General features: G+C 43.0%; 1 protein-coding gene across 1 annotated transcript in view; it reads right to left on the bottom strand.

Moving 5' to 3' along the window:
* Positions 1-1,342: 1,342 nt before the first annotated feature.
* Positions 1,343-10,239, bottom strand: part of LOC146055239 (voltage-gated delayed rectifier potassium channel KCNH5-like) — a 42,637-nt gene continuing 33,740 nt past the window's right edge. Inside the window, exon 5 of the mRNA XM_083168227.1 lies at positions 1,343-1,606. Coding sequence (XP_083024353.1) covers positions 1,343-1,606 — 264 coding nt within the window. The remainder of the gene's footprint in view (positions 1,607-10,239) is intronic.

The raw sequence follows: 10,239 nt of genomic DNA, 5'->3' as shown, positions 1-10,239 counted from the left end.
GACATTGCAAATATTTATTTAAGGCGGGCGCACAACTCTTAATGGGTTTGGGATCTGTGCACGGTTTCAGGGGGGAGGGGGGCTATTATTTGCAATGTGTAGTTTTGTGGTTTGTCATAGTAGCTTAAAGGTTTGGGGGCCACTAGACTACCAACAGTGTCCGCCCAGATATAGTGATGTATTATTTCTGCCTATTTTGTGTTGGTTTCACCTTCATTTGATTTGGTGCCATCCACAAGAGGCCTAGAAATGTTTAGTTCCCATTCTGCCCCAGGCCATACAGTGGCAAATGCAGGATTGTTAGAGGGGGGGGGGGGGTCCAAATGTAATCCAAAATCTCCCACTCTGCAGGGCATTGGAGTAATTACTGGGGGAGCGGTAACAGCCCCAAAAATTGGTCTTTTTATACACTGGATACTGTATGGAATATAAAATTTAACAATACAGATGTTCTATAGTTTCAAACATTTAAATAATAGAAGTGGTCAGGAAAAGGTTAAACATATAATAAATAAACACACAAATGTAAAAGAAAAAGTACTGCACTAAGCTCACAATCTCCCACTTCATGGTAATGCTCCTGTCTCTTCCTCCTGGCAGCTACTCTCTGGTCCATTGTGATTTTGAGGGATCACATCCACACATACAGTAATGAGGTAGAAGAAGCTGGTACACTGGGCATGTGCAGCAGCTCTGCTCTGTCCCTTACACTGCATGATGTGGGGGCAGCTCTATTGATCATATTATATACCAGCTATTGGGGGAAATTTACTAAGATGTGTATTCTACTTCACATGTGATGTTGCTATGGGCAACCAATCAGATCCTGTCTACTTTCTTCTAGAGGGTGCTAAATAATTAAGAAGTAGATTCTGATTGGTTGCCCATAGCAATATCACATGTGTAGTAGAATACACATCTTAGTAAATTTCCCCCATTGTCACAATTTAAGGCACTTGCCTAGAGAAGGGGAGTTTCCGGGCAACCAGAACCCCCCCTGCGTTTGCCTATGTGCCCATACACGCTAGGCGATTTGTGCCTTGGCCAATATAGTTAATGATTTTGGACACAGTGGCCAATTTGGGTGTACACACTGAATGATATAGTAAACAATATCGTTAAGTGACTTTACGGGGGACCCGCTAAACATGCGTGTCTTTGGCTATAAACCCATATTATACAAGGTTGTTGTAAAATATATATTTAGATATAAGAGACATGAAGGGAAAAGTGATAGAATCTAAGTTTGAATTCAGTGGTTAAATATTATTTTACCTGCACTGAAACAATGAGCAAGGGCATATCCCTATAAAAGCAATTATTTAAAAATAATGAACTAGTTTTAACCTTTACCTAATATAGCCACCACCTCATCATCCTGGATGACCTCCAGTGATCCCGAAACCACGAAGCAAAGCGCATCCACACTCTCCCCGGCATGGTAGATGAGGTCACCCGGAGCACAATGAATAGTTTGAAACTCCACCGCCAGAGCTCGCAGACAGCCATCACTGGCTAGACGGAACGCAGGATGCTCATTAAAAACTTTCCTATTCAGATGCACACAGATGTCAGCTCTCATGTCCTTGGGACATATTGCAAGAACCTGCAAGATACAAAAATGAGATAATGTAACACTGTATGTACCAAAAACCCACCAAAATAAAACTGAGCAGTCATCATTTAGTAAATTGGCGCCATCAATTTAGCGCAGTGCTGTAGAGAATAAGTCATTAATACAGACCCTAAACCAGGCATTTCCAAACTATGGCCCTCCAGCTGTTGTGAAACTACAAGTCCCAGCATGCCTTGCCACAGTTTTGCTATTAGGGAATGCTAAAATTATGGCAAGGCATGCTGGGATGTGTAGTTTCAGCACGATGGCCACAGCTTGGACATGCCTGCCCTAAACCATTAGAGCTAACAATCTAAATTCCCTAACTTACCAGCAAATGCCCCGACACTATTATTCATATGGGTTTCAATCAATTTACCAACGGTCAAAATGCGGATGGTCAAAATAGCAACAACCATTGCAGACATTCAGAATACCGAAATGCTGAAAATGCCGACATGAGTCGCTCATAATGTCGACATTTAAAATGTTGAAATGAGATTTGCTTTCAAACCAACTTGTTCTCACTTCACAATCCAAGTGGGCATACAGATAGATTATAATTGTGTGCCGAACAAAGCCCCACGCGAGGGGATACAGCACATGTCCATGTTGAATTTTTGACATGTTGAAATATTAAATGATGGAATTTTGATTATGTCCAAGTTGGCGTAATGAATGTCGGCATTTTGAACATGTCGGTATTTTGACTGTCAGTATTTTGAATGTCAGGAAATCATACAGAACCTGTTAATTTTGGCAGAAGTCAATGCAAATACATATGTACTGGGGCACAGCGCCTTCTACAAACCAAAGAGGGGCTACATCTAAGGAATAATGGGGCAGATGTATTAAGCCTTAACAAGAGATAAATGCAAGGGTGATAAAGAGAGCTAAACGTCCAGCCAATCACCTGCTAACTGCCATGTTAAGGCCCCCATACATTAGGCCGACTTGTCCTAAGGACAAGTCGACCCGACTTCCCCCTGAGCTCCCCCAGCAGCTCCCCGGGGGAGCTTGATCAGATTTGGCACTTGATGTGCCATTATTACATGTGATAAATCCGATGCGATTTATCACATGCAAAAAAAAAAAAACCCTGGGAAGCGGCAGCAGAGGAGGGTCCAGGGCTGAGAGCTCAGCCAATCAGCGGCCATCCAGTCTTTTGAATAGGATGGTTTCTATTCTCCCGCTCGCCGTGGGGACCGGAATAGCGACGGGAGAATAGAAACCATCCTATTCAAAAGACTGGACGGCCAATCAGCGGCCGCCCCAGTCTTTTGAATAGGATTTCTTCCTATTCTCCAGCCGCGCCCCGGTCTCTGCTCTGCTTCTGCGGTCCCCCTCCCCTGCCGCTACATCTCTTGCCGCTCTCAGCCTGCCCCTGCCGCTCCCCCGGACTGGTCCCCGAGAAGGGGGGTCAGGCTAGCGCCTGCGTCCACACAAGGTATCCATAGATATATCGTATCTGAAACATCGTGGGTACCCACAATGTGCCCATGATGGGTCCGATTCCAATGTATCTTATGTTCAGCAGGTCCGATGCCCTGATCCGATCCGATGCGCATGGTAACAAACTTCAGATTTTAGGCCGATTTCACCAGATTTATCTGCCCAAAGACAAAATCAGCTCAAAATCGCATAGTGTATGGGGGCCTTTACAGGCTGTGTTTGAAAAAAGTCAGTAAGGAGCTGATTGGCTGGACTTTTATCTCTCTTTATCACCCTTGTATTTATCTCTTGTTAAGGTTTAATACATCTGCCCCAGTGATTGTTATAGACAGGAGTTGAGCAAAAAGCTTCCATTCTCCCCCTCTATGCAACAAGCTATTATATTATATTAAAGAATGACTAGCCCATGTTTAAACTATTTTAAAATGTTTTGGTATGAGTCATTTACTCTGGTCTGAATGACCCAGTGAAAAGAAACAGATGTGTCCATGTACATCTTGTCTCCTTTTGCGTTAAATAACCCAAATAACCCATTTACTGTAGTTGCGCCACTCTGTAGCGCTGGGCAAATATTTTTGCAACTTTTTCGTTAAATATCATCAGTTTTGCAAAATTGAGCAAATGCCATGCACAAGCAGCTTCTGCTGATTAAAACTGTATGCTGCATGTCTATATTCAGTGTGTGACTGCTGCTGTATCTGCATACGAATTGCAATACTACACTGTTTTCCAGTGTAATGTTTTCCAGGAAAAAAAGTGTAACTTGACATTTATTATGCAGATTCAGTGACAGCCACACACAGAATATATGCATATCACATATCATTTTAATCAGCAGAAGCTGCTTGTGCATCATATTCACTCTGTTTTGCAAATAAGATTATATTTAATGGAAAAGTCACAAAAAAAGATGTCTGTCGCTACAGAGTCACACAGAGCTCATGCATTATGTATAATGCAACTTGTTTCGCATGGAGGATACATCTGTAGTATGAGGTTTTGTGGGCAGATGAGACCAAAATGGACCCAAATTTCAAACACTGCACATACCTCCACATTTCTCTTGAAAAACTATCGATCCACCAAAAATCCCAAGTCATTATCTTATACAGTTCTCAGTATACTTTGTGAATTATAATTTTATTGGTTTGTCCTTTTGTACTTACTGTCTTTGCGTACTGACATTTATTGGCTGAAGATATTAGTTATAACCTGAAACGTGTGTATTATATTCAGGACAAAAGTTAAGTTTGTATCATTGTAACCATACTGTATTATTTATAGTAATCAAAGCCAAGCACTTGTTCTCCATCATTATTATTTACATAGCATTTTTAATCAATCAGAAAAAATAGCACTAACGAGACTGAATAATGACAGGTAGAGATAATGGAAGATAAATCTAAGTAACAGTACACAATTATACTCACAAGAATAAAAGACGTATTTTACAAATATAACCTCAAATACAAATTTATATCACTTTTCCTATAATGATGTGTTATATGTATATTTGTCAGCAAGATTTTTGCATACAATATTTTCTGTCATAAAACACAAAATAAAATGACTGATACAATGGCAGAAGACAGTAGCCAGGTAGACATTGTTGATCGTATATATTATTAAGATATACAATATAAGGTTGCGTACAAAGGGGGATAATTCAGACTTGATCACAAGGCTGCTAATTCGCATCGGCCAGCGTTCAGATAGTCGCCCCCTGGCAAGAGTAAAATCCCTCCTTGTGAATTAATATGATTGGGGTGCGTAAAGACGTGTTGCCTTTTTGAGCTCCCGCATCATCACCGGCCACCACCAGATGAGTGACAGGGTGGATGGCTGTCCACAGCGTCCTGCTATGGAAAGTCATCCACTCCCTGTGAAAATCGCCCAGTGTGTAAGGCAGTGGTTCCCAAACTGTGTGCCGCGGCTCCCTGGGGTGCCTCGGGACACATGCAGGGGTGCCGCGGGTTGGTGGTCAAGGACCAACTCAAATTATTAATGGTTAATTATTTATGAGCAAAACCAGTGCTGTTGGCTGCCAATCATAGAATGTGTACAAACAGAAGCAATTCCTGCCCTTTACCACATAACTGCCGCTAAGAATCGCATATAAACCCAATCTACTTAATTTTTTTGGGACCTAGGGGTGCCGTGAAAAAAATTCTGATTCTCTAGGGTGCCGTGAATCAAAAAAGATTGGGAACCCCTGGTGTAAGGACCTTTAGATACATTTACTCTGCTTTTCATTTGAAATTGCCATATTTAGATTGCTAAATATTTGTTAAACAGGCATGGACAGGCATGGCCAGTAGTAACTCTTTCTGTTATAGGGCAGACACCTGTTTTATCCCAGCAATAATGTTTTCTCCCATTAATAAATCTGCATAAAGGATATCTCAGTGTTGCCTACTGTTAAAGAGAACCCCAGAGAGGATAAAAAGGAAAAAAAGTAGCGCTTACCAATGAGGAATTTTCAATGTAAAAAACATTTAATATGCATACATGACCATAAAAATTAAGCTTTTTCAAAAAGCTGCCCCTAGAGGCAGTGAAACGCGTTGGAAGCTGCTACTCTCAAGGCCCCTCACTGTCATCGCTACACTGTGTACGTTTGGATCCAACCAGCCGTCTTCATCTCCTCATCTTTGGAGAATTGCACATTCGGGACAAATTTATATCGCTCTCCACAGACATCGTGATTCCTTAAGCGGAGAAAGTTCCACCTACCCCACCCAACGGAGATCGCAGCTTATTCAGCAATCCTAAATGGATACAAGACTCCAAGGGGACAATCAGTGGTAAATATGCCTATCTCCAATTACGTCTTTTGAATCCAGTGGAAAGCTAACTGTACCCCCGCCCTCTTAAGAACTGCAATGTTCCAATTGGGACTTTATTAAGGCGGCATAATAGGAGCGGATCCTACCAATACTATCTACACAGTGGCACATAGAGAGGACCATATATGAGAGTTTTTATATACCATTTTTTATTGTCTATTATGTTTATGTAATTTTTATGGTCATGTATGCATATTAAATGTTTTTTACATTGAAAATTCCGGTACTTGTGAGTTATCTGGGCGTCCGATTTTTTGATTGTATGCCTTAAGTTAAGGCATACAATCAGATGCGATGCGATGCGATATCGCATCGCATCGCATCGCATGCGACCATCGGATGCGATGACCCGATTTTTCCATAGGAATCAATGTTAAAATGATTCCTATGGAAAAAGGGGTCCTTTTCATACCCCTACTATCCAAGTGGGCATGGAGTTGGATATAAACCTGTGGCGAGCGTAGCGAGCCACCGAGCCCGAAGCGTGGCGAGCGAAGCGAGCCCCGCGAGGGGACGGTATTCCGTGTCCCCTCGCGGGGCTCGCTACGCTCGCCACGCTTCGGGCTCGGTGGCTCGCTACGCTCGCCACAGGTTTATATCCAACTCCATGCCCACTTGGATAGTAGGGGTATGAAAAGGACCCCTTTTTCCCATTGAATTCCATGTTAAAATGGACTCAGTCCATTTTAACATTGATTCCTATGGAAAAATCGGGTCATCGCATCGCATCGCATCCGATGGTCGCATGCAATGCAATGCGATGTCCCGATCCGACCCGATTTAAAAATCGGACGCCCGGATAACTCACAAGTACCAAAATTCCTCATTGGTAAGCGCTACTTTTTTTCCTTTTTATTCTTTTTACATATTTAGGGACCTACTCAGTCCCTCTAGCAGCTTCATTTGACTTACCTCCCACGGCAGCGCCCTCTGACCGCCCTAGGGTAGTCTTTTTTCTAACCCCAGAGAGGAGACTGTCAGCAGCACTTCTAGGGGCATGGCCTGATGTAGATGTCATCAAGCCCCACCCCCCGTAATGCAAATCCTGCAATTCCCAGGACTACAAGGAGGGGTGAGACTTAAAAGATGTTATTTGCATATTTAGCCCCACCCCTTCCCCCAAAAATCATGGTCATTTTAACACTGCCGTCTGGGGTGAGGTGGCGGGGTCTGGCAGGATCCGGGAGGGTTGCCCACCTTTCCGGGGGGCTGGGAGGAGGACCCGATTTTCGGGAGCCTCCAGGCCGTTCCGGGAGGGTAGGCAACTCTGGGTTATCTTGATGCTGTGTTTGTTTTATTAATTTCCCAACAATGTCTGACCAAACCTGTTTCTAATTTAAAACAGCTGTTAAAATGAATTATTCTGTTCTTGGAGGAAAAAAAACAGTTTATCAGCACATTTTATTTCCTTTCCAGTGGTGCAGAAATGCAGTTAGTGCCTTGCGTTCACCATGATCCAGGAAAAATGCACCAAATAAACACTTTGATACTGGTAATTGTGCTATCATAACTCATTCTACATCAAACAGGATAGCATTTAATTATGTACCTTTTATTGCTTTACTGTCACGATGAGAATCATGCATACAAATGAGTTCAGTATGATTTCCCAACATAATGCCGACGTTCAAATACCGGCATTCATTATGTAGACACGGTCAAAATGCTGACATTTAAAATGTCGACATGTCAAAAAGGCACTTTTATTTTCTTGTTTACGTTGACATAGGTAGTCATGGACACTGCATAAGTGTACTGCGTCTGCTCACCATGCATCGGGCGAGGTGCCATGGTACGCTTGGCACACTATAATAATCTAGCTCTTGGGTCGTGAAGAACAAGTTGATTTCAAATAAAACTCATGTTGACATTTTGAAAACTCAACATAAATGTCGGCATAATGAATGTTTTTTTTTACTTTTTGCCAATTATCTGTATTTTAACTGCATCCCATAAAAATAACTAAAATATAACCTTACAATATACAGTATAATAATATACAATATAATAATAACAAAAGAAAAACAGGTAACCCAACACACTGATCACACTTATCACAAATATGGATGAGCTTTTAAGCGCCTGGACACGTACAGTAACTTATGAAAAATGTAGTTTTCAGCACATGCTACGGTATGTACACATCTCTATATACAGTAATTGGGACTGAACTTTTCTATTTAGTGTCTGGCCAGACAATTACAGAATGGTATACACAGAGTATACAGAGACAGAGGGGGTGCAAATGCACTATGCGATCATTACATGACAATATAATATATCATAAGAGGTTGTTGGTATATAATTGGCCAGTGATATGGGCCTGCCCGCCAATCATCCAGGTCACCTCTTGTCGAGCAGGTCCCTAACACTATGGGGTCACCATCTGGGGTGCAGGGAACCCCGAAACATGATCCAGCCAAGGACCCCCCCAGGGCATTACAATAGAGAATAGTGATAGTAAACACAGGGTCACAGGGAGAAGCAATGGGTGGACACCATGATAGGAGAGGGGCCCTGGCATTTAAAGTACACAGGCCCACCTTGGCGTCAAAAGTGAAGGATGCGCTCCGGAAAAGGGGGTGTGGCCACTCAAACGGGGGCATGTCCTTGAGTGTTGGGTTACCACACCATATACCACTTCTACACATTATGCAACAAAATACTAGACCCCATTTTACTTGCACCTTACACATGATGATAAAATGGCTTGAGCCAAAATTTACATAATGCCACATGGATTGAGCGAAAATTCACATAACGTCACACAGATTAATCCAAAATTTACAATATGGCTCACAAACAGGGACAGGCGTGTCAAATATTTACACCGTAATGCCCATTACACTTTAAGCCACACACCACGATGTCCATTATGTATTATGCCAAACACCGTAATGCCTATTAAAAATTATGCTACATGTGCTGCACTAGTTAGGGTTCTCAAGTTGAATCCACCATTTTGTATGGATGTAAATTGATTTATTGTTCTTCTGTATTTATTATCCTTTGCTGCCATCTACTGGCCACTGTTATATTAACCTCTGTAATATATCTATGGATGTAATTACCATATGTATGTATCATGTTACTCCTCCTTTTCTGTGAGCTAACTTCCAGTTCCTGTGTCTCTAATGTGTATTGTGTAGCAGACATGTTCCCCTGAGCTGCAGAAAGGATTTTGCTTTGACCTCTGTGTCATCTCCCAAGGTATTTCTGTGCATCATCTCAAAGTACAGCAATAAACTACCTCAAGCATTACCATTGTATCTTTCTCACTGGATCTTTACATGCAACTGGTGTTGCTTAGGGAATGAACATAGCGAGTTCACTATCTTCCATTGTTTGCATAAGGGTTGCCACTCATAACTATCAGAGACTTCCTTCACGTGCATCTGTGGCAGAATACTACATAAGTGCTGCTTACCTACGTGCTCATTGCCAGGGGTTCCATGCTCATTGCCAGGGGTTCCATGTTCGTTGCCATGTGGGATTACACACTCATTGCCAAGGAGGAATACATGCTCGCCGTAACTGGGGGACAGCCGGGCAGAGAGCGGGGGGCTGCCCGGCTGTATTCAGAGCACTGCAGGTCCCGGCTACTTGAAATAATACCCCTTTCACACCAAATGCAGGGTCTTACCTGGGAATATGGTCCCTGGATTATGCAAGGACATTACCGGGTCCTCCTTTCCCACCAGCTTAGTCCCTGCATTTTCTGGTGTCAGGGGGGAGAGAACCCCACCCCCTTTAACTGGCTATATTGTTTAACCGGCTATATCTTCAGAACCAATTGATTAATTTTGAGTGGGCTTCGAATAATACTGGTCCTGTGAAACTGGGCCATTTGGTTCCAAAGAATTCTGCCCTCAGAGAACATGAACAGCCATAAAATTACATTTCAGAAAAAAACAATTGGTTTCCCTACAATAGCTCTGAAAACAATTGACACATATGGACCAGCCTGAAGATTGAAGGCCTGGCGATTTGGGTTCGAATGAGATCAACCACAAGCTTTTGTGATGCCGGGCGGGGAACCAGCAGCTGTCGGAACCGGGTGGGGGTCGGAATTAGTGGGTCCCGTGTTATCCTATTGGGAAAATGTTCAAGGTTTGCCCGACAATATCTCAGGTTACCATGGGGCTAGCCATGGGAAATGACAGGGGGGGGCATGTGTCCGGGTGCCCCCCCCCCCCCCCTGAATCCGCCACTGGTGCTTTGGACCTTAAGGGGGAAGGGGCAAGCTTCTCTTGCTAATGCTGGGTACACACTAGTACAGTGGTTCCCAAACTGTGCGCCTAGGCTCCCTGGGGTGCTTTGGAGCAC

This window comes from Crinia signifera, unplaced genomic scaffold (assembly GCF_055691185.1).
Source record: "Crinia signifera unplaced genomic scaffold, ASM5569118v1 HAP2_SCAFFOLD_406, whole genome shotgun sequence".
Classification (NCBI taxonomy): domain Eukaryota; kingdom Metazoa; phylum Chordata; class Amphibia; order Anura; family Myobatrachidae; genus Crinia; species Crinia signifera.
Note: the sequence above shows the minus strand (reverse complement) of the source record. Positions and strands in the feature narration are given on the sequence as shown.